Genomic DNA, 24,895 nt, shown 5'->3' on the forward strand with positions numbered 1-24,895 from the left:
TGTCAATGTATTGTATTGTATGCTGCATATGTACGGACAGGTTGATTGCTGTAATTTCGCTGTACTTATAGTGACAATAAAGGCTAATTCTGATTCCCCCCCTCTCTGCCTCATTTCCTGTCTTTCTCAACTATCCTATCAAGGCAAATAATGAATACTAATATATTTATATGTAGGCTACAATTAAATATCTTAATATAATTTATAAAAAATAAAAATATTATATAGAATATAGATCATAGGTTCCTAACCTAGGGTCCGGGCTGCCCTCAGGGAGGCGACAGAGATCTCAGGGGGGCAACTTTGTTTGTTTTATATTTTAAAATTTAAAAGTCCCAATAACTCCCATTAGGAGGGCTTGAGGGGGAAAAAAGGGTTGGGAACCGCTGGCGCTGGCATAGATGATGTGTTTTAGAAATTACTTTTTTAATTGTTAGTTTTTGGTGTGTGTAGTCCACAGTTTGTTGTACAGCATGACAGCTGCAGTAAGGCAGTGAACAAGGCAGCTTTAGTTTGGTCCGCATTTTTCTCTTTAGAACAGTAAACGATCACACCCTGAATTCATAATGAAGACATAACAGAAAGTTTTTTAGTGATACTTTCAACAGTGTGACTTGAAGGACACTCAGAGGTCACAAACCCGAGCCAAGGCCAATGCCAACATACACCAGACACATACACACACACTGCACACATTGTAGCCTACACATACACCAATAAATTCTCTCGGTCCTACTCAAAGATCCAAATCTGCACCAAAGTATTATGGTTTATTCTCTGCCCCATGTTTCACCCCTCCCTCCACAAAGTTCGGTACTTTTTGTATAAACTCCGCTCATAAATGAACAAAGACACAAAATATATCCGTATTGAGGATGGTGATAAAGAAACAATGGCAACGAAATAACAAATCAAAACCCAGAAATTATGAAATGTCCTCACTTCACCGTCTGGACGGATAACCCGCGTTACGCGTTTAGAAGAACTGTCCAACTGTCATAAAACGGGGGTTTCATTGTACTTAAGAAAAACATAGTTATACATCCCTGCCCCTCTAAGTCTGTTGTATTAGTCATCTGTATACGTCCGCTCTTTAAATAGCCATTATGTGCTATACAACGCCTTAGATAATCAATAGAAACTTTGTGAATGACTCGGTAATAGTAATGGACAAACAGACTCCCCCCCTCGAAGAATGAGCGAATGCAGCGGTCCAAGGCGCGCTCAGTGGTTTGGCGCTACAGAGTGTCCCGGGGTACAGCGGTTCGCTCCAAAGTAGCGGCGGCACCGAGTACCGACGCTCACTCACTCCCCTCTAGCCCCGGCGTCAAGCCCGGGACCTTCATGGACAGACATGTCTCAGGAGGAAAACGCTGTTGCAAACGAACTTTTCAAAGACGTCAAGTTCTACGTTGTGGGGGACATTGACGAAAAGGTGAGCCTCTGGACGTTAGCTTCCTGTAGCTAAGTATGTAGCATACACTAGCTAGCACCATTCAATGTGAACGAGGTGCTACCAGAGGAGCTAACTAGCTAGGTATGTGGGCTGACTACATGAGAAACAGTGAGCTGACACTGAGGGTTTAGCAGTCTCTCCGTGCTGGCTCGTGTGCAGTGTTGTTTTTGTGGTACACTGAGAGTGTAAACATTTGGATAGAAGCTACTTAACCCTGTACTTTAGCATTAGCACAGACATTTAGCTGGGAGCTCTTGGGGCTGTGGCTTATCTCGCTAAGCTACTGCTAAAGGCGGTGTTTGGTTGGGTGCTTGTTTATCCCAGAGCCTCGGGTCGCACCGCTGTCACTGCCTCTGAAGTGACTCGTAATGAAACATGTAAATGTAAATATAACCGATCAGACTCTGAGGCTGCAGCAACCTGTCACTGTTAGCATCCTGCTGCATAGTGCGCCCTTGCACTGCGCATGTGCGACAGCTGTTTCAGTCGGCTGTACCGGAGACCTGTGGCACAGAGCTGGACTTCCTGCCAAATAGTGACCCCTCCAAGTCCTTGTTTGAGTTGTTTTTGCATGTTTGGTGCAGACACGTATAAAATCGTTCATCTATAACTACTGCAACTACCCGGTGTTTACAATTGGTGGTGCACAACAGCGTAGTCAGGCGACATGGCAGATTATCATGTTACTGTTCAAGAGAAAGAACATGAAAACAATGTTCTTTTCATCCACAATGTCAAGCTGCTTCTGGAGTTTCGTTCTAGGTTTTAGCTCAAATGATAGTTTATCTGATTTCTTGTTTTACTCCAGCACACGTGGCTGTCTCCTGAAAACTGCTACAGAATATTCTTAACTAAGTCTGAACAGTGACAGGATGAGATCTAAAACATAAGGCCCAACAGTATGAGGATTTGTGAAGTCTTAGGCAGAGGATCCGTGCGGAAACAGTGGCTACTGGCAAGACAAAGAGTGTAAACATCAGGATTTAAAGGCAACTGCACTGTGACTGACACTTTGTTGACGTCCTGCAGTCTTTGAAATCTATTCATTCAATAGGCTTCAAATGTTTGAACGTGTTCAATAGACATTCTGTAGTGTCAACACATTATGACAGTGAATGTTTGCTTCATTTTAACTGGGATAACTTCTAGTGCAGGTCGATCAACTAACCAGGCAAAGTTGCATTAAATGTTCATATTCTTCCTCATTTGAAAACCTGCTGCAGTCATGCTTATGATCTTCTGACTTTATTCACAATGAATAATTGCTATGAAGCATGGAATTTAGAAATATTTTTTAGAACATTTGTGTTTTGCTGCGAGTTCTTCATTTTCCCATTCTGTGACCTTTGGCCGGTGTCTTGCATGTCAAACACAAAATAGATCAGGTCACCCACTGATTGTGAGGTTGGTGCTTTGTTTAAACCTTCCTCCAGCCCACATGCCAAAGTGTCCTTTTATAACATACTGAAATGCACTTGCTCTTTATCAGTGTTGAGTCTGACTGACTGAATGGTCTGTCGATCCCCCAGGTGGTGCAGCTGCTGAAAGCAGGAAAAGGGAAGGAAGTATCCTACAATGCTCTGGCCACACACATCATCGCAGAGGACGGGGACAACCCTGAGGTGGGCGAGTCCAGGGAGGTTTTTGACCTGCCTGTTGTCAAGGTAAGAGTTGTGTCACATTACGTCTGTGTCTATGTCTTTTTTTTTTAAATATATGTCCCTAAATCGATGTTTTCTTTCTTTTTTTCTTTTTTGAAATCGGCAGGTCACCATAAAACATAAAATGCAATGTTTGTATGTGATGATGGTTGAGGTTTAAAGGGATGGTTCAACATTTTGGCAAATTGGCCCATTGCCATAATCCGTTAAATTCGTTACCTTTAATTGTCGGTGCAAGCTGTTTTTAGAACGGCAGAGCAGAACCGCGAGCTGCTCAGAGCTACGCTACGGAGGCTCATGGGATTTCTTGGTTTCCCTCATCAAACTCATCAAATACACAATCCAACAACTCCAAAACGCTCTGGTGGACAAGTTGTGACCTGCACATTCACCACGCTATGAGATAATAATGGAACATTATGAGACAGAGTTGTTTTCAAGGTAAATGCAGAGACTGCTTGCTGAAAAACTGCCCTCGACAGGAATGCGCATCAGCGGTTTTGCATGAATTTACCTCGAAAACAACTCCGTAAACAAACCATAAATGATGAAGAATGAACCTACCTCTCCCTTCATGTTTTCCAGCCTTCCTGGGTGATCCTCTCAGTCCGCTGTGGAGACCTGCTACCGTATCCTTCCACCACCAGAATATGTGTGAACACAATACCAGTAGTTATAACAGTGTATTAATGTTTAGAGTTGCAGAAATCAAAACTGTTTTAGAGGATTCGCAGACCTAAAACGTCACAGAACAGGTAGCTGCTTTACTTTTGACTGTGTTTTTTCCCATAACCCTGAACACACCACAGAGTCACCGGTTTCTCCCCAGAATCAGGCCAGATATTCTTTGGTGTGACAGCTTGTCTTCCCAGGGTAAGTGTGTGTGTGTGTGTGTGTTGTCTTAAGGAAGTTTTCTAAATGTTCATATCATCAGATTTACCACAGGTACTCGAGGTCAAATTTGATGGTCCTGTATTTTTTTCTTGTGTGTGTGGACACGTGTACAGCTTCCAGATGATCTCAATGCCCTGTGGGCTTACATCGCCTTTCATGGAGGAGAATGTCAGCTTAACCTCAACAAGAAGGTCACTCACCTGGTGGTGAAGGAACCTAAGGGGGTAAGTGTGTGTGATTGGGATTAATTCACTCAACTTTCTGTCAGAACATTCGGTCCATCAGTGCTCTGATGTAAAAACAGCTCTCCTGCACAGGAAGTGGAAGTGAAATGTTTATCTTAATGGACACAAGTGGTTATCAAATGTGTACTTGTTGTATTTGTCCTTCCAGGCCAAGTTTGAGTGTGCCCTGAAACAGCCAGGCATCAAGATCGTAACCCTGGACTGGATCACAGACTCTGTTAAAGGTAATGGGCCTCATTCACGAACCGTTCTTAAGAACAAATTTGTTCTTAAGTCCTACTTATCCAGAATTTGGTCTTAACTAAGAACAAAATCTACGAACAGTCAGGAGAATACTTACGCACTTTTAGGTGCTGAGACTTCTGCAAAAATAACCGATTATAGCGTTTTCTTTTGTTCTGCAGTTGTATGATATTATATGATTTGAATAAGAATTATTTTCTTATCTTTTATGATGTTTTTAATAATCATATATATTAATAATAATAATTGACAAATCATTGCAGTCTCTTAAAAAACATTATAGACACTTAATTCATATCAGTTGTTGTTTTTTTCTCTTTTTTGGGGGGGTGAGGGGGCATACAGCTGCCGATATGATTTTTTTTTTCCTAATTGCGGGCTGCAACAGTGCACTTACTGCAAGTGTTCACACTATACACAACAGTTTTTTTTTTCATATGTGATAATATGATAATATTTATGATGGCACACGTGAGAGTGTGGTCTCTCTGATAACAACCGAAGAGCTGCATCCACTGCTGACGCTACTAAATATAGCCTAAATATAAATATAATAATATGAACTAAATATAAGCCTTTTGTTTGTTTCTTTGTTTCATTCCTGCCGCAGTAGCGCCACTTCACTACTTAAGTTCTTTTTACGTTTGGAGTCTGGTGCTCCCTCCCAGATCCCTCCCTCTGCTCAGTGCCTGTGGGTGCTGTGTGCACACGGCCCTGCAGTCTCAGGCCCCTTTACGGGCATTGATGGGGCGGTTACCTATGCTAATCCTATGTTAATTAGACTCACCTGGTACACGCCCTCAACTTACGAGGAGATGGCATTCATCAAGTAGGAACACAGCTGCGAACAATTCTGAGGCTTACGAACGCGTTGATGAATCTGATGTAGGGTTTTCTTAAGGAACCTCTTAAGAACAACTTAAGAAAGAATCTTAAGAAGATTCTTAAGAAGATATTGGTGAATGAGGCCCAGTCTGATGTAGTTTGTATCTAGATCACAGATTATTCTGATAACACAGGGTTCTCACTTTTGAACACATTTTTATTTTTTTTAATTATTAATTTTGCACGGACATATCATTTAAAATAGTATGAACAATTATTATGATTGGGATGTGCGAAGGGGAGGTATGAAACCCAAAAGTGCTTATATGAAAACCTCAACCATGAAGAACAAAATCAAAAACCAAATTTATTACGAATAAAGACAAGAAAATAAGGAACAATTAAATGATAACACATGTTTCTGTCATACGGATGTAATAGAACAGATACTGTGGTACCAAGTAACTGGAGTTGTGATCCTATAGTCTGACTATATGGCTTCAAAGGAGGCGAATCACTGCACATTTCACACTCAGTACTCGCTGGCTTGCAACTGGGCAGAGCTGAGGTTGTTAAGACTTCAAAGTACACAACTGATGCTTTTTCATCCCATATCTTTGGTTGTAGCTCGTCAGCCAGATATCTAGTGTCTAATATTATTTGAATATTTAACATAAGATGGGTTAGAAATTCGAACCTGATTTGGGGGGAAGATTGACAGCCCTACCTGGTACCAGGTACTAGGGCTAGTGGAAAAGCAAAAAAAGCGGGCCATGCCTTGCCGCTCTAGTGGAAAAGTGCCAAAAAACAGACACTCACTCTGCACCTGTGGTTGCTATGAGGACAGTGCTACATTATGTGCAATGTGCTTCATTGCAGCCAAATCTAAATGTGTGCATGAACCACAACTGTTATTTTACAGGCACGTTAACAAACAAAGATAAAACTGCTGTAATATCATGTGTGTGCTCAACAAAACAACTGAGACTTGATTTCTCTTTTCCAGACAAAAGCAGGAAGGATGAGGCTCTCTATCACCCCAGACTCACGTATGTGGAGCCTGAGGAAGAGGATGAGAGTGATGCGGATTCATACGACCAGCCGTCAGACGGAAGCTACAGCCCCCGGCGATCCCGAATGTCCAGCGGCGGCTCGTCCGGCGAGGAGTCCAGCCCCCGCAGACGGCCAGGGCCCAAAAAACTGAATTCCGTGTCCCCGTCGTCGCCCAAAAAGCCCGAGCGTCGCAGCGAGCGCATGTTCGACGACTCTGACGACGACTCCTCCACGGAGAAGGAGGGCACCAACCTCAACTGGACGCCGGCCGAAGTCGTCACGCCGACGCCGCCCGTCTCGACGGGCACAGCCAGGCGGCGAGCCGGGCCGCCCGGCAGCAAAGACCCGGTGGCGTCCACGGGCAGCGGGCTGATCAACCTGTGTGCCACCGTGCCTCCTGTTCCCGGCAGCGGAGGAGCCATTCCTGCAGAGGCTCGCTCTGCTGCCGCCGCCATCAGCCACAGCACACAGCAGGGTCAGTGGTCGCCACGACATCCTGTCACTTTCTTCTGGTGTCACAACACCGCCTGAGTTGCAGGGTTATTATAGTTCACTAAACTAGCAGTGATTTTTTTTTAGTAAACTGAAATAAAAATAAAATGACAATTTCTCCAAAAAGGAGAACTAAATAAAAACTACAATGAACAATGCAAAACTAACTAAAACTAAAGTTCAGTCAGATAACATCAGCTTAGTTTTAGTTTTCTTAGAGATGTTAAAGCTGCAGGAAGAAAACAACACAGCTCAATATGGGATGATTTGGAGTACGACCCACAGGTAGATAAGAGTGAATGGAACATGATGAAGACTGATGGGAACGTTATGGGATGCAACTAAAAGGGAAAAATCCCACACATTTGGAAGTTCATCCTCAGAGGTCTCACAGGCTTTCTCAAGCAAAGTGAAAAACTAAATAAACACAAATGAATATTTTAAAACTATGATCAGCTTGCTGAGTTGTAGTTGACATCTTTCAAACTACATTTAAAAGAGCTTAAAGGTGTACAGAAATGGCCGTTTGTCCTGTTTGTCGCGCCGAGTTGTCACGAGCTGCAACACAAGTTTACCCGAGTGAGGAAAACGAATTTGATTGGTCGTTATCGAGCGGGCGGGATATTCAAAGCTTGGGGCAAGCCCGAGCTCCGTGTGTGTGTGCGTGTCTCAGACGTTTGAATGACGGATGACGGATCCGATATCCGTGGCTGGTGAATCGTGTACAGGCTGACGTATAATCCGTGCGCCTGCACTATCCAATACGAAAAAAAAAATACACACTTTCATCCCGGATTTACTCAAAAATAGAATTTTGCACAAAGTTTGGCCTACAACGTCTGAAAGATGAGTTATCACATTAATTTTATGACCCAAAGTGGGCTCAAATTCAATTTTCTTTTCTGCACACCTTTAAGTTTTTCTATCATTACATAGCTAAAATTAGCATTAGCAGCTGTCTACTTACTGATAGTTCAGCATCAAACATCCCTGTAAACGCTTAACACTGCATCCTGACATACAGTGAGCGAGCAAACTGGTGACAAAATCTTACACGAAAGTGTCCTGATATGCAGCGCAGAGTATATTCTATTGGTTCAGAATCCAAACCAATCAAATTATTGAGGGATGTAAACAAACTTCTGGTGCTATTTTTAGATTCCTGACATTTCCTGGTTGCCGCTTTTGACAATCCTGTGCCATCTTGGAGTATTTTTTTTTAGTCTTTTCAATGCAATTCTCTCATATTCTCCTTTCTGTAACTAGCTTGTCAACAGGAAAACCATCTAACCAAAAGTCTCACGGGAAATCTTAGGTAGCTAAAGCTGTAGAGATGGGTGATATTTGGCAATGTCATAGAGTCAACACTGATTCAGTGACGGTTCAGTCGGGTTGAGTTAACAGAGTGTTCGACCAAAGCTTCACACAGCTATAGAAAGTTCTTCAGCAGGTTGAATTCCTTTAAAAAAGTTTTTAGTTTTTCCAACTTATCTAAATGGATGAATTTAAGTAGTAGTAGTTAGTAACTGTTGTAAATAAGTATTCTATGTTTCCAAACCAGAATCCTGCCACTGAAGGTTTCACCTCTTGCTGTTTTAGGTCTGTCTGTTCCAGAGGGAATCCCTGGCTGGAGTCCAGCTGCACGAACCCTCCGCAACATCACAAACAACTCCGACATGCCGCCAGCCAATCGACCTGCCAACGTAGCACATGTAAGAGATCCACAGATTAAGAATCAGGTGCTCATCGTCTGCCGTCTCAAGAGCCCCTCGTCACAGTATCATTCTGATACGAGCGATGAGTCAAGCTTGAATGACTCGCATCATTTATGCCAGTGTTTTTCTTCAATTTGCTCTTCTTTCTCCTCTGTTGCAGATCATCCAGAATCTAACGGGCAACCAGACCAAGCCTCTGGAGCAGCAGGCCAATCAGAGCCACATCCAGGCGCCCAACAGCACCAACCCTCTTCTGTTCAGTCAGGCCAAACTGGCCGGCCAGCCCCTCACGGCAGAGCAACAGCTGCTGCAACAGCAACAGTCGCACCAGGCCGCTCAGCAGCAGCAGCAGCAGCACCAGCAGCAGTCATCACAGCAACAGCCGCATCCCATGATGCACCTCCAGCAGCAGCACCAAATGATGCAGCTACATCACCAACAACAACAGCAACAACAACAACAACAACAACAACAACAACAACATCAACAACAGCAGCAGTCTCAGGTTGCACAGCAACAAGGATTCCCGCAGTTGCCTCCACAGCAGCAGCAGTTCCTGCAGCAGCAGCAGCAACAAATGCATCAACAGATGTTTTCGCAGCAGCAACAACAACAACAACAACAACAACAACAACAACAACAACAGCAACAACAACAGCAACAGCAACATGCATTTTCCCAGCAGCAGCTGCGGCCCCAGCAGCTCCTACGGCCTGGTTTACAGCAGCTGCAGCAGCAACAAGCCCTGCAGCAACAGCTTCAACAATTCCAACAGCAGCGTATGCAGATGTTGCAGCAGCAGCAGCAGCAACAACAACAACAACAACAACAACAACAACAACAACAACAACAGCAACAACAGCAGCAGCAGCAAAATCAGCAGCAGTTACACCAACAGCATTTGCAACAGCAGCAGCAGCAGCAGCATTTCCTGCAACAGCAGCACCTGCAGCAAATGCAGCAGCAGCAGCACCTGCAGAATCAGCAGCAGCAGCAACAACAACAGCAACAACAGACTCTGCAGCATCAGAACCAACAGGTGCTACAGCAGCAGACCACCACGCTGCTGCCTCAGATGCAGCAGCCCCCCCACGTCTCGCCGCTGTTCGGCCACGAGCATGGGCAAGAAAGTGAGTACAACCACCTGGTCTGACACACTGGTCCATAGTGAACCAGTGTGTAGGACTGACCACAAGCAGAATCACTCTTGGAGTTCTTGCATTTATACAAAATTGAATGGAATTTCACAATGCACAAGTTTATTTAACCAGCTCCTCAGAAAGATAGAGAGACAGAGAGACAAGGAACTGAGAGGACGCACCAACACACATGGACAAACATGTCTATCAGTATTTCCGCTAGGATTTTTTCAAGTAGTGGCGGCGATGCGCCACGATCAATTACATGTAGCGGAAACTCTATCAACAGGAGCAGAGTGGTAAAATTACAGTTTTTACTCTTAGTTACTCTTATTTGTCATATTAGAACGATGTGATTAGAATAAATGTATGAAAGCAACTGATGGCTTTGAATACACCCACATTACTTACTGTGTTGAGTTGTATATCCAAGTTAACACCATCAGCAGGTTGACAGTGAACAGTCACATAGATGTGGTTGTGTTAGGTGTTGTGGTTGACTGACTCATCATCAGTCAGTCAGTCAGTCAGTCTGCGCTCACAAAGCTGATAAACAGAAGATGTCTGCAGGCAGGGTTATCAGTGTGGCTGCTCCTTTGTTTCAGAATCGCCGTTACAAAGATACTTTGAAGGTTGGTTCACACAGAGCTCAAACAGAGGCAGAGACCTTAAAGATCCTTCCTTCATCATTCAACATTCTTAAGATTAAAAATTCAGGTCTTGTTATAAAGTCTTGAAATGTTTCTGTTGGACCTGCAGAATAACCTCCTCTGTTCTAAACATCAGTCCCACAGGACGGCTTCCTGCTGGGCTGTGTGTTTGCTATTGCTGACTACCCTGAACAGATGGCTGACAAACAGCTCCTGGCCACGTGGAAGAGGGTAAGACACTCCTTCATTCATTCAGTCCTTTACCTACTCACTCACTCACTCTGTGGTGTCCCTGTAGGACTTGGTTGGATAAAAGAGCAGAAGTCTGTGTTGTCGTAAAATTCCATGAATCATGATAAAAACAACAAAGTGAACAGATATTGCTGATGACTTGATGTTACTGAACTCCACCCTCAGGTGATCCAGGCCTGTGGAGGTGCTGTTGACACCACCCTGACCAGCCGCTGCACACACCTGCTGTGTGAGAGCCAGGTCAGCAACATGTATGTACAGGTGAGGCTGCGTGTGACCCCGAGACACTGTGAGTCGCTCTGTTTTTTGTATTAAAGGGGAACTATGCAAGTCCAGGTCGCTTTTCCGCTGTTTTACTAACCCTCCTCCCGGCCATGTGCATTTTGTTTTCAACGAAGCAGACGAGAAATCAATCCATGGAGCGGTACATAGGTTTATGGATAACATACGATGTTACAAATGTATATTTATGTAGCTTAATCTGTCATAAATAAGAGATAATAGGTTACAGGGCGCGTTCTAGGTGGAAGGCAGAGAGCCACACCGAAGCTGTTTAATTAAGGTTCCAATGTAACATAGCTAAGGTAAAAATCCTGCATAGTTCCTCTTTAATGTATAAAAACTGTAAACTCTCAGACAGCAGAGGCTTCTTCTGTAATGACAAGTGAGCATGCCGACAGCACGGTTTGGTTAAGTGAATCATGTTGGTGACTGATTCTTGTTGACTGACGTTGATGAGTGTTGTTGTGTGTGACAGGCGCTCAGGGAGGGGAAACGCTGTGTAACCGCCCACTGGCTCAACACTGTACTGAAGAGGAAGAGGATGGTTCCTCCTCATCGGACGTTACATCTGCCCTTCGCCTTCCCTCCCGGAGCCAAACCCTGTTCTCAGCACGTAGGTCCACGTCCGTCACTAACCTGAGCTCTGCCAACAACAGCTCCTCTGTGACGTGTTCTCTGGTGTGTGATGTTCTCCCTCACTGTCTGTCTTCTTCAGATTATCTCAGTGACGGGGTTCGTGGACGCCGACAGAGACGACCTGAAGCTGATGGCCTACCTGGCAGGCGCTAGATACACTGGATACCTTTGTCGCAGCAACACAGTCCTCATCTGTAAAGAGTAAGACTGGGGGGTTGAAGGAGTGTTTTCTGGGGCTATCATGTGTAGAGGTTAGGGCTGGGCCATAAATTGTTGTTTATATCTCTTATTTTTTTGCTTTTTGTGTGTGATTGCAAAACAATATCAAAGTTAAAACCTATTTTGAACAATTTCTTTGTCATCATTAAAGGGATAGTTCACCCTAGAATGATATTTCGCTCATTATCTACTAGGGATGAGCGAGTACAGCATTATCTGTATCTGTATCTGTATCTGTTAACCATATGAATTATCTGTATCTGTATCTGTACTCGGAGTGGGCGGGGCCTAAACCGGAAGTGGGCGGGGTTTAACCCAGAAGTGGGTCGGGTTGTCTTGAAATGGGCAGGGCTTTAACCGGTATGTTATTTTAAGCATGCAATTGATAGCCTATGGGTTGATCAGAAATTGTTATATTTATTGCTAATTAGAAAACTGTTTACAGGACAGCATCAGCATTGAGCTTCAGATCAATGGTTTTGATCACGATAGCAAACAAACTATTTACACAACAAGTTTTGCAACAATGAATAGCCTACAACACATGCGGTTGCAATTATGAAGGAAGATGTAATGAACAAGAGTTTTCATACTCAACAACTTTTTTTAAATTTTATTTCCACACCAGGTGTGTGTGTGAGAGTGAGTAAGAGAGAGACAGAGGCACCTGAGTGTCAGCTACTCTCTGTGTATCACTCATTATTCTGTATCACTGATCATGAGAGAGAGAGAGAGGGGAGGGGGGAGAGAGTGTAGCTTAATTTGTAATTTACTATTTTTTATGAAATACAGCAAGAAAGTGTCAGACACTCAGTGCGTGAAGTAAAAAAAATGGTTAGAGCCAGCTGACGGTTAAAAAAAAAAAAAAAACTCCGACGACCGACAGAGAGAGGGAGAGAGAGAGAGAGAGAGAGAGAGCTTGTGTGTGAAAAAAAAAAAAAAACCTCCGTCAGGCAGAGACGCAACGCGAGTCGGCACCACGTCTGAACGAACCCACGTTTACCAGAACTCTACTGGTTAATAAGTAAGTAACTGAAGTAAAAACAAAGCTGAAGCTGAAGAAAGCCTAAACGTTAAGGGAGAAGACCGGCGAACCTGAGTGACTGAGGGAGAGACAGAGAGAGACAGAGCTGTCAGCTGTTCTGTGTGTGAGTGATCAGAGCGGGACACAGCAACACACCTGCATGTGTGTAGGGGAGGGGCTGTAGCCTATCGCAGAACGCAGTCAGCTACCCAATGAGGATTTTCATTCAATCTTTTTTTTTTTTTTTCCGAGCACAGATATTGACTCGTATTACTCGTTTAATACTCGTACTCGTCAAAAGTGCTTTATCCGTACCGGATACTCGTTTCAGCCGAGTATCCGGCTCAACTCTATTATCTACTCACCCTCATGTTGACTAAGGGCTGGAAGAATTTTCAGAGTCCACCGTCCCTTCTCTGAGTTACAGGGGGTCTTGGCGTAGCAGTGCATTTCAATGCAACGGTTGCAAAGGGACACCAGAGCTCTTCGTAAAAAAACACACACAAAAAAACATCCAAATACCTCCATGATGCTCGTATGTAATGTCCGTCTTGTGCTGAAGCCCCAAATTGCGTAATTGTCCCGAAAAAAATTAAATAAGTCTATATTTTAAGCTTGTTTGTAGCGGAAGCTTCTCGAAGCTCCTCTTCCTGGTCCGTCCAAATCTCGTGTGATTCGCAGTAACCGCACTGACGCCGGCGCAAATCACGCGAGATTTGGGGCTTCAGCACAAGACGGACATTACATACGAGCATCATGGAGGTATTTGGATGTTTTTTTGTGTGTGTTTTTTTATGAAGAGCTCTGGTGTCCCTTTGCAACCGTTGCATTGAAATGCACTGCTACGCCAAGACCCCCTGTAACTCAGAGAAGGGACGGTGGACTCTGAAAATTCTTCCAGCCCTTAGTCAACATGAGGGTGAGTAGATAATGAGCGAAATATCATTCTAGGGTGAACTATCCCTTTAAGTTTAAGCAGGGGGGGAATAAATCGATTTAAATCATGAATCAGATTTGTTATGAAAAAAAAACAGAGATTTTGTTTTAGGCCATATCGCCCAGCCCTAGCAGAGCTTGTTGAAATATAATTAATACGCAGGTCTTCCTACTGTGACTTATTGCTGTAGAACTGAATGAAATCCACAAACAGAACTGGGTCTCCATCAGTGTTGAGCTTATTTGGAGCTGTGCTGGAGAAGACTCTGATGTGGTTTTCTTGCTGATCTCTTCTCAGACCCAGTGGACTTAAATATGAGAAGGCCAAGGAGTGGAAGATCCCGTGTGTGAACGCCCAGTGGCTGTGTGATATTCTACTGGGCAACTTCGAAGCCCTCAGGCAGATTCAGCACAGCAGATACTCCATCTACACACACCCTGAACCACTGGTGCCTAACCCACAGCTGGTCCAGAACCTGCTGGGTGAGTACAGCTCAACACAGCATCGTTGAAACTGACCATCCATGTCCGACTCTTGAGTTTTATCATAACGGGACAAACGCCTCAAGAAGATCAATTAAAAACAGAAAACACCAGGGATGTCACATAATGAGACATCATTCACTCCTGAGTGGAGCATTTCCACAGCTGTGTGAGAGTGTGTGAGAGTGTGTGAGAGTGTGAGACACTCCTGACATGAACATGTGTGTTTCTCTGCAGTTGCTTGGAGGACGCCAATCAAAGTGTCTCCTGAAGCTGTGGCGGTGAGTTTGTCCAAGTGCTGCCTCAAGAAATGATCAACTATGATACATATGAAAACAGTCTCTCCAGTTCCTCCCTCTGCTCTCTGTCACGTACATGTGTGTTCAATTCTTTCTCAACACCTTGTAATTGGCTGTTTTAATTGTTTTCAGCTGTGCTTTATAGCCATTTTAGTCACTTTGAAGCATATTCAGCACTGCAGAGTCATGTTATTGTGACATGATGACACTGCAGCTGCAGCTCTACTGTATGTAGGACAGACACTGGTTTGGTTGTAAGGATGGAACTTCTCTTTAACGACACTGTGTATTTACAGTGACTTTTCCTTATATTTTTGGGGCATTGTTTTTGCCTTTACTTTATACAGGGATGCAAACAGCGCGCCTAAAAGCGAAACTCGCTTTTTTCATGACCAATTAGGTGACTTGTGTGAATCGTTCAGATCCGAAGAGTTTTTGTTTTTAAGGGGGGGGGGTGTCTCAGTTAGGGCCCGACCGATATGGATTTTTTGGGGCCGATGCCGATTACGATTATTAGGGGGAAAAAAACCCGATAACCGATTAATCGGCCGATTATTATTATTTTTTTATTAAGTTTTAAAATTGTATTACTATAATAATATATCTATATATATTATATAATATATAAATTAGGGCTGCCTGGTCGACCAAAAAATCATTAGCCGACTAAAATTTCATTGGTCGATTGGTTGCATGAAAAAAAAAAACATTTGAAGCCCTGTCTTGTCAAAATGAAGTCAAAAGTGAAGTGATATTGTACTTATTTGTTAATGGTGAGCACCCCCCAGCCCCCCGGGAAATTCCTCTCTTTTTTGGTCCTGATCCGTTTGCATCCCTGTTTATAGGACAGTGTAGAGAGACAGGAAAGCAGAGAGAGACCTGGGAAATGACATGTGCAAAGGATCCTGGTCGGAAGTCAAACCAGCATGTCGGGCATATACCGACATGGGACATGCTCTCTAACCACTCGACCACCCAGCACCCTGGGACGAGATTAAAATGGTCAAATATGTGTAAGACAGCTGCCTTTCCACAACTGCCCCTTCTGATAGAAACTTTAAATCATATAAATGTAAATTATAAATACTCAAGTCTTGTCATATATTTCAGTTGCCCACATATTTTGACATCCATCACAAGCTGTTGGATTAGTGTGTAGCTCTAAACCTTCACACAAGAGACTAACTCCCTACGTTCACCTCCACATGTTCAGGTCACACTGAAACAGTGTTTGACACCACAGGGGAGAGAGTGAACATGGTGTGTGTGCTGTGTTTGTGTTCTTTCTGGGTGACTCATCTAATTGTGTGTGTTGTGTTGTGTTGTGTTTGATGTGCAGAGTCTCCAGCTGATGCAGAAGCAGAAGCTCTCTGACACCACCAACCAGCCTCCAAACAAGAAGGCCAGGTGAGTGCAGCAGGTCTGAACCATCCACACAACACCTGCAGATGAACAGTGGAATGATGAACCTCGGTGTGTGTCTGTGTGTGTGCAGGCTGGAGGAGATCCAGTGCCCCAGTAAGAAGCTCCCTCCAGAGTCCACTCCTCGAGTCCTGTTCACAGGCTTTGAACCAGCACAAGTCCAGCAGTACACAAAGGTAAACTTAGTCTGATTGGACTGATCCACATCAGCCACCAGCTCCCTCCATGTGAACCACAGCTTCTCCACAGATGTGTGTGTGATGAGCTCTGTCCTCCCCCTCCCTGCAGAGGCTACACGCCCTGGGCGGTGAAGTAGCAGACGGCGGTCAGAAGGTCACTCACCTGCTGGCCACCAAGGTCACCCGCACAGTCAAGTTCCTGACCGCCATGTCTGTGGTCAAACACATCGTAAGCCCGGACTGGCTGGAGGAGAGCTGGAGGAGCCAGAAGTTTGTGGGTAAGGGTGGGTGTGTGTGTGTGTGCGTGCGTGCGTGCGTGCGTGCGTGCGTGCGTGCGTGTGTGTGTGTGTGTGTGTGTGTGTGTGTGTCAGTGTGTCAGTGTGTCAGTGTGTCAGTGTGTGTGTCAGGGCAGGAACTACAAGCTGAAAATAATCAGTGTAAGCTCATGTCACCCTATCCCAGGAAAGTCGGAGTTCACTGTGACCTCACAGACACATTTTCTGGCCATAACTCAAAAAGTCATGATGGTTATTGCTACAATTTAACATACTACAATTTAACATGTCTAAACCAGTGATGGGAATAACAGTGTTTACAGTTCTCGATTGTTTACACACATTTTCTGAAAGCATGCCTCATACTCTCAGAACTCTACACACAAATCCAAAAACACACACACAATGGGCAAAACCCCTCACTTCTCCTGCAAAATGAAACTTTACATTCAAAACAATGTTATTTATTCTCAAAATGCTATTTTAGTCTCAAATGACACACACAAACCATTATATGACTAGACATTTATAAGAACCAGTTGAACACTGATGTGCTCAGTGTAAAACACTAGGATGAATGGAAAACACTTCTACTCCATTCATCATAATGACTTAGGCTTTTTTTTTTTTTTTACTGTAACTACAGACAGTATATATATATATATATATATATATATATATATATATATATATATATATATATATATATATATATATATATATATATATATAAATGTGTTGTAAAATTGTATTGTTTTGATACTCAGAACACTCAAATACACGGTAACAAATGAAATGCGTGAAGACGCGACCGAGGTGGTCGTGTGACGATGCAGCTGTGCTGATCTGACCACAAAAGAAAAAAAAAGAGTTGCTCGGGGTCAGCTGGTTTACGGCCGAACAATTTTGAAAGAGTGAACACATAATTTTGACATGACACTGTAACATGTGGCTCACCTAGTAGAACAGCACTCTTTGTAGTCAAAGACTTTGTTCTAGTCTAGGTTCGAATCCTTCCATCAACATGCAATTTTGGTGATCAATGCATTTTCTTTTCGCATCATCATTATGATCACTGCTATATATATATGTGTGTGTGTGTTTGTGTTGTGTGTCCTCTCTCTCTGTTTGGTTTCTCTCTTTTTGGTGTCAGTCCATCACTGCCTGTTATGTTGCCCTTTTTTGCTAAAGCTCTGATTGCTAAATGTAAAACTGTGTGACAGGTGTTTACCCATGAGTCAGTGTGAATAGTAGGGAAACTAACTTTAGAATTTTGAATAACAGTGTGTTACTCGTGAAAACAAGAGATTTTCTTCATGAAAATTGTGCCAAATGCAGAGAATTGTGTGTAGTGTTTTGAAAAAAGTGTGTTATAGAACTGCAAATTGAGTGTAAAGCAGGAATTGTGCTTGTAGTTTAGCAGACTTGGTTCAGGGGGTTGGTGCATGAGTTAGATGTTGAGGCCATTGTGCCTCAAGAACCAGAAATTGTGTGTAAACAATTGAGAAAAACTGTAAAATAACAGTGCTACTTTTTCCATTAACGAGTAATCAAAAAAGTTACTGTTTCCCCCATTATAACGCCGGTACCTAGCCTAGAAATCTAGACGCACCCTAGCGGCAGCAAAAATATTTGCTCCGTAGGTGGGTCTAGAAACGAGCCATAGGAACTTTTTGAGTCTCGAACACCGATTGTGTTCACCAATCACAGCGCTCTATCTGTTTAGAGAGTCGTTGGGCGGGCTTAACGTGATGACGACATACATTTTAATTGGCTTGTCAGGCTAACGTCATCCTGCTCTTTGCTCTGATTGGTCGTAGCGCTAGCTAGCGCTACCCTATTGCGTGCAGAGGCAGTTTGAAAGACAGCCTTCATCCCGCCCCCTGGATTGAGCCGAGGTCTACCGGTCGTTTCCAGACTATACATTTTAGTGATATAGTCTGGCTCGTCAGGCTAGCCGGTACCGTTACTGACAGTAAAATACGCCGTTAGTTGACTCTAGAAGTCCCATCAGAAAATAATACACCCGTTTCAGTGTAGGACATTATGTGCACATTTTTTTCAGTTCCTCAACTGTTCAGAATAAGCCGTTTATCTGGAACTAACCAACTCACTACTCACTCAGTATTCCTCCACATAGACAGGCTCTGCGACTCCACCTCTTCCACACGCCGCTGATCTAAACAGCTGATAGGCGGAGTGGTACAGCACGTGGCAGAGCCTGCCTGTGTGGAGGGATACTGAGTGAGTTGGTTAGTGCAGTAGTTAGATAAACGGGGCTTAGGGAGGGAAGTCATTTGACACATTTGAGCATTTCATAAAAAAGAAACGCAATATTTACTTTCCTTGTAATGAATTACTTTTATCATTTAGTAACTCAGTTATTTTTTGGGGAAAGTTACATGCCCAACACTGGTCTAAACAGGAAGTGATGAATCCCTGTGATGTCATCATGCTCTGTTCATCATTTAACCCCTGAATCTTGGGAGGACAAACAGTGACCATGTTATTAACTTACGTTATTGGAAATAATATTATCAACTGAAAACCTTTTTCTTTTCATAAGTATGTTTTCCCCATTGTTTGAAACGATGTTTTCTCACTACTTAACCCTGTGCGTGTGTGTGTGTTGCAGATGAGCAGATCCACACTCTGAGGGACGCAGAGGCAGAAGTGTTGTTCAACTTCAGTCTGGAGGACTCACTGAAGAGAGCCCACAGTGCTCCTCTGTTCAAGGTCAGACCACAGCTCCACCACATGAGTCCAGCTCTCTCTGGTCCTTTACCACCTCTCTGACCCGGGAACACACCGTCTGTGTGGTCTGTGTGTGGCAGCTGAAGTTGCTGCGTGTTCTAGGTTTTTTTTTTGTTAACCAATAAGATTAAAACGCTCTGTTGAGTGTCAGTGACTAGGCTTGTGCCGATCAGCAACCTGATCCTATTGTCGATTAAGGGAGGGGTCGATGATGTTTCTGTTGTTGCAGGTTTTTTTGCTGTTATAAAACACAGACAAATGCGCTGCAACAGCTGAGCCACACCACATCCACTGAGCTCTGGCTCAGCCGATCAGCGCTCAGACGGCGGCTAGATCGTCCTATGTTGAACTGTTTTTATAGCTACAAAGTGCAGCGTGTAGGCTACATTTGTTGTCTGGTCTTCCTTCACAGGGACAGCGCTGCATACCTGGCACATACTGTCAGTCCTCCTGTGTAACCTTTTGCTGCAAAATAGTGGAAGTCTACACGTGTCGACACGCCCACATGAGTTGACGACATAAGGAGCTAATTAAAAAAAAACAACTATAGTATTCATCGGTCAAAGTTCTTCTTATTGGTTAACGGTTAAACAGTCAATCATGTGCACCCCTAGCGTGTTCACATTGGCTTCATTTCTGCTGTGTGTGTGTGCTGCAGCTCTGTCTGATGCAGGTTTGCAGGTGACTGGGATGCAGAGTTTCACAAAAGCACACACATGCAGCTGTCACACTGGTTAAGAATCAGGGCAGTTGTTATCGCATTAACTTTGACAGCCCTAGTTTTTAACAGTGGAATGAAAACCAACAGCCTTTAACACTGCAGAGAGTCAGGCCTGTGTCTCACTGTCTGTCTGTTTCTGTGGTGGGTGCTGCAGGGGAAGTACTTCTACCTCACCCCTGGGATCTGCCCCAGCCTCAGCACCATGAAGTCCATCCTGGAGAGCGCTGGAGGGAAGCTGCTGGGCAAACAGCCGTCCTACAGGAAGATCATGGAGCACAAACAGAACAAGGTCCTTACAGCTGCTCTGCACATATGTAATACTCTGGAAAACACCGAGCGTAGTCGCATCATTTACTAGTTGTTGCTTTCCAGCCTGTAGCAAAACATTTTTGTCATTCGTGGAAGATATGATGATGATAAAACCTCTAACAGGATTCAAGATAAAACAAACTAAAGGATAAGCAGTAGTCTGAATGAAGCAGACACTCACACACCTGAACATAAAACCTGACTTCTCTGTCACTTACTACATCCTGGTGTTTTTTACAGAACCTTCCTGAAATCATCTTAATTTCCTGTGACAACGACCTGCACCTCTGTAGAGAGTACTTCTTGAAAAACATTGGTAAGACACACACACACACACACACACACACACGGTCCATCTTGTATTTACATGCTGACTATTGCAGTTGTATAAAGGAGAAGACAACAGAGGTGAAACAAAACAGGACAGAAAGCAGCTGGATTCCCTGTGAAGCTCAGTCACTGTGTCACAGCTTCAGCCTCGGTCTCACTCCTCTTCATCTTCTGACTGTGGTGACAGCGTCTCACCTTCACTGTACCAGATACGTGTTAGATATTTGCATGTAATGTGCTGCTGTGTAAATACAGCAACAGCGGTTTTAAAATCAGGATTCAGCAGAGCAGCAGCTTATAAACTACTTAAAGCAGAAGTAAGCGATCCGGTCGTTTTGGCTAACTTCCTGTCAGCCGATGGAGTTAGCAGTCCCCGCCCTCGTCCCTACGTCACCACATGCTTGCACATCCCTTGGCTGCACACACAGAGAGGACCGCCCCTTTATGCCGTTCTCTCTCCTCATTGGATAAAGGTTGTAGGATACAAGGAAAGTTTTCTCCTCGTCTTACAGCAGAGCAGAGTGACTGACAGACCCGTGTTTCAGACCAAACACTCTATGTAAATGATTGCTGTCGGAAGATAGAACTATTTAAGCCTTATATTAACACAAACATTCTGCTTACTACTTTAACAATATAATAATCTTTATTCATTGAACATTTTTCAAAACAGCATTACAAAGTGCTTTACAAGGCAGCAGAAAAACAAAGGTCACAGAGGAAACAAAGAACATAAAATCAAAAGACAGGTAAAAGAGAGTAGATAAGAAAAGAAAAAAAAAATCAAATGTTTTATGAAGGAATTTAAAACAGATACTGACACACTGACCTGATCTACTTGGACAGGTCGTTCCAGACAGCAAACACCCTCTCTCCTTTTGTGTTCAGTAGTGACCTGTGTCGTCTTCGTTAGGGTTGGGTATCGTTTAGGTTTTATCTGATACCAGTGCCAAACTGGTACTTTAGAAAGTGCCGATCAGGTTTTTCCTTGCCGATGTTATAAACCACATAGGCTACACACACCTGCATAGGCTACACACACCTGCAGCTGTGCAGCGCTACATCCAGTGTGCCAACGTCTAGCCTCACAATCAGTGCCTCAGTTCGCGATAACACAGCAGTTTGCCATGGAGACGTCCTTGATCGCGTCCCAAACAGAGTCAACAATCAACAGGTGTCCCTGAAGAAGGGAGGGAGGAATAGGAACACAGAGCGTCTCACTGCAGCGATCTCCTGGGGGAGTTGTTCCAGCAGCGGCCTTGGCCAAGGGTGCTGCGAAATGCAGATTAGATTATGATTGTTTGGGTTAGGGCGAGTACCGTATTTTCCGGACTAAATGTCGCACCGGAGTATTAGTCGCATCTGTCAAAAAATATGTCATGAAGAGGAAAAAAACATATATAAATCGCACCAGTCTAGTCACATTTATTTTTTAAACATTTAATTAATAGCCCGGTCTCATATAATGGCCGGGGCTTTGTTTAAATGAACAAATAAAAGCCAGCACCAAATAGCCTACTACAGGCCGGGTCAAAAAAAAAAAAAAACTGACGAGGATATGATCAGAAACTCTTTGTGGACTGTCTGTGATGGGAGTGAAGCCGACCTGTCCTCTGCTTCAGAGAGGGACAGCCTTGCACTGTCGGACCTGGGTCTCTGCTCCGTGTCCGGAGTTTGGTCGGGCCCGGAACAGAGACCGAAGACGGACCACAGAACACGCTGTGAAAATATTCTGAAAAACAACGCGATTTATAATACGGAAAATACGGTAGTCGGATTTCAATAGACTCGACTTACTCTGTTCAAGGCAATTTAAAAAAAAACTTTGCTCGTATAGGCACCTCTATGTCACACACAACAAAAACTGACGTGACAACACATGTAGCACCGGCACAGCAATAGAGCTAAGGGGGCGGTAGGCCTAATTAAAAATTCAGTGGCACTGAAATCTGCGTTGCTTTTCTGTCTGGTTACTCCTGTTTACGTTAGCACCGGTGCCATTATGGTACTGAGTATCGGTACCCATCCCTAGTCTTCATGGGCCACGTTACACTCTGTTTTCATACCTGTTCCACTGTTCGACAGCAGAAACGGAACAATATGTGGATGAGAAAACCTTCATTAGGAATTCAGCTGTGTTAAACATATCTTTTCTTGGAGTGTTAGAGGAGTAAACATCTAAGCAGCAGTCTAAATGAATAAGTACAACATCTCTAGAGAATGACACACCTCCACATCATGGGGTTCTATTAGTTTAAAACAACATCCAACCATGTCTCAGAAAACAAACCCACCTCCTGCCCAACATTTAGCTCCGCCTCCAACACAGTTAGCTGACTTTCTCAGAGGGGTCGTACTCACTGCAGCGTAGGCCATGATGTGGGGTGTGTGTCAATACTCCTGAGGCGTAGACCTTGAACCATGATGTTCCAGTAGATCTCATGCTCATCTCTTTTCTCTTTGTCCAGATGTCCACAACGCTGAGTTCATCCTGACCGGAGTTCTGACCCAGAAACTCGACTATGACTCATATCCTTTACACCCAATCACAGCTTCACAGCAGACCGGGAACAGCAATATCTGGGGGAGAAAGAGTGATTCTTAGACTCGAGAAAGCTGATAAATAAATAGCTTTTATTCTTAAGTTTAAAAGTGGGACTAAATTCCACAAATTCTAAGCACTTAGAGGGATAGTTTGGCCCATTGCCATAATCCCTATACATTTAGGAGTAGGTTCGTTACCTTTAATTGTCAGTGCAAGCTATTTTTAGAACGGCGGAGCAGAGCCGCAAGCTGCTCAGAGCTGCGCTACTGAGGCTAATGGGATTTCTTGGTTTCCCTCATCAAACTTATCAAATACACAATCCAACAACTCCAAAACTCTCTGGTGGACAAGTTGTGACCTGCACATTCACCACGCTATGAGATAATAACGGGACATTACGAGACAGAGTTGCTTTCGAGGTAAATACAGAGACTGCTTGTTGAAAAACTGCCTCCAACAGGAACGCGCATCAGCTGTTTTGCATGAATTTACCTCGAAAACAACTCTGTCTCGTAACGTTCCATTATTATCTCATAGCGTGGTGAATGTGCAGGTCACAACTTGTCCACCACAGTGTTTTGGAGTTGTAGGATTGTGTATTTGATGAGTTTGATGAGGGAAACCAAGAAATCCCATTAGCCTCCATAGTGTATCTCTGAGCAGCTCTGCCCCGCCCTGCCCCACCGATCTAAAAACAGCTTGCACCGACAATTAAAAGTAACGAACCTACTACTAAAACTATAGGGATTATGGCAATTGGCCAATTTGCCAAAATGTTGAACTCTCCCTTTAAGACTAAAATGACACTCTAAGAGGCTTGATAAATACGGCCCCAGATCATTAAAGCTGCAGGTTACAGTTTTTCTCGATTGCTAAGACACATTTCTTGAAAGCTGCTCACCTTTTCTCTAAACTGTGAACACAAACCCCAATTTTCAAGCTACATTCACAAAACCTCAGACTCTTCTTGCAAAACCAAACTTTCACCTCAAAACAGTTTAATCTGTTCTCAAAACTGAACTATGTTGTCAAATCGTGCCCCAAGTCAATCAAAATTAAAAACACTACTGAGCAGCCACTAAACACTACATAGAAAAATAGAAAACACAATGCTCAGGACATGAAGCTGGAGAAATAAATGTTTATTGTTCACTGTAAGCTAAATGCATGTTGCAAAACAAAAAACCTGTGCATTTAGCACATCTCTCCTTCCCTTTCTTTCACCTTCCTCCTTCCCTCCCCACGTCCATTTCGTCCCCTTTTCATTCCTTCTTCTTTTTCCTTCCCAGTTCATCCCTCCTTCCCTCCCTCATCCTCTCTTCCTTCATTCTGTTGTCTCTCATCTTCTCCTCTTCCTCTCCTCCTCTTCTCCCTCCATAAATGCAAAACAAAAAAACTGTGCATTTAGCACTTGTATATAGTACTGTAAAAAAAAACACAAAAAAGCACAGAAATCCTGTGCATTTTACACGTAGCACTTGTACAGTACAAAAACAAACAGATATCTTGTGCATTTAGCACTTGTATGCAGTAAGCCTACGTAAAAAAAAATAAAGTACAAAAATATACAAATGAGAAGTGCATACAGTAACTCAGCCACAGCATCATTTCTCTGTTCTGTACTGGGTCAGGCCACAGGACTTCACCCTCAACTGGCTTATATATGTTCCCTCACATCATTAGCCACAAGTGTGATAAATTTTGAGTTGTTGTGTTCAACCGGTGAAACTTGTGCTTTAATTGTGTTTGACTTTTGCCACTTGTGCTCAGCATTATGCAACACAGGTGCATCACAATGAATGTGTTGGGAAGTTGTGTCTAAACAGGTGAAAAGTGCTTATGATTTTGCCAAAAGA

General features: G+C 43.6%; 1 protein-coding gene across 1 annotated transcript; it reads left to right on the forward strand.

The window, feature by feature from the left end:
• Window positions 1–1,250: 1,250 nt before the first annotated feature.
• Window positions 1,251–23,099, forward strand: paxip1 (PAX interacting (with transcription-activation domain) protein 1; the record flags this gene model as incomplete). The annotated part of the gene is made up of 22 exons (XM_083991311.1): window positions 1,251–1,435; window positions 2,986–3,120; window positions 3,703–3,746; window positions 3,927–3,990; window positions 4,125–4,235; window positions 4,405–4,480; window positions 6,331–6,852; window positions 8,469–8,608; window positions 8,745–9,714; window positions 10,510–10,604; window positions 10,791–10,886; window positions 11,383–11,520; window positions 11,623–11,744; window positions 14,021–14,205; window positions 14,443–14,486; window positions 15,844–15,911; window positions 16,000–16,102; window positions 16,215–16,383; window positions 19,016–19,116; window positions 20,010–20,144; window positions 20,405–20,480; window positions 22,963–23,099. Exons 1-22 carry the CDS (start codon window positions 1,355–1,357, stop codon window positions 23,097–23,099), a joined length of 3,612 nt encoding a protein of 1,203 aa, XP_083847437.1. The 5' UTR covers window positions 1,251–1,354.
• Between the last annotated feature and the right edge of the window lie 1,796 nt (window positions 23,100–24,895).

This window comes from Trachurus trachurus, assembly GCF_905171665.1.
Source record: "Trachurus trachurus genome assembly, chromosome: 17".
In the NCBI taxonomy this organism is placed as follows: Eukaryota; Metazoa; Chordata; class Actinopteri; order Carangiformes; family Carangidae; genus Trachurus; species Trachurus trachurus.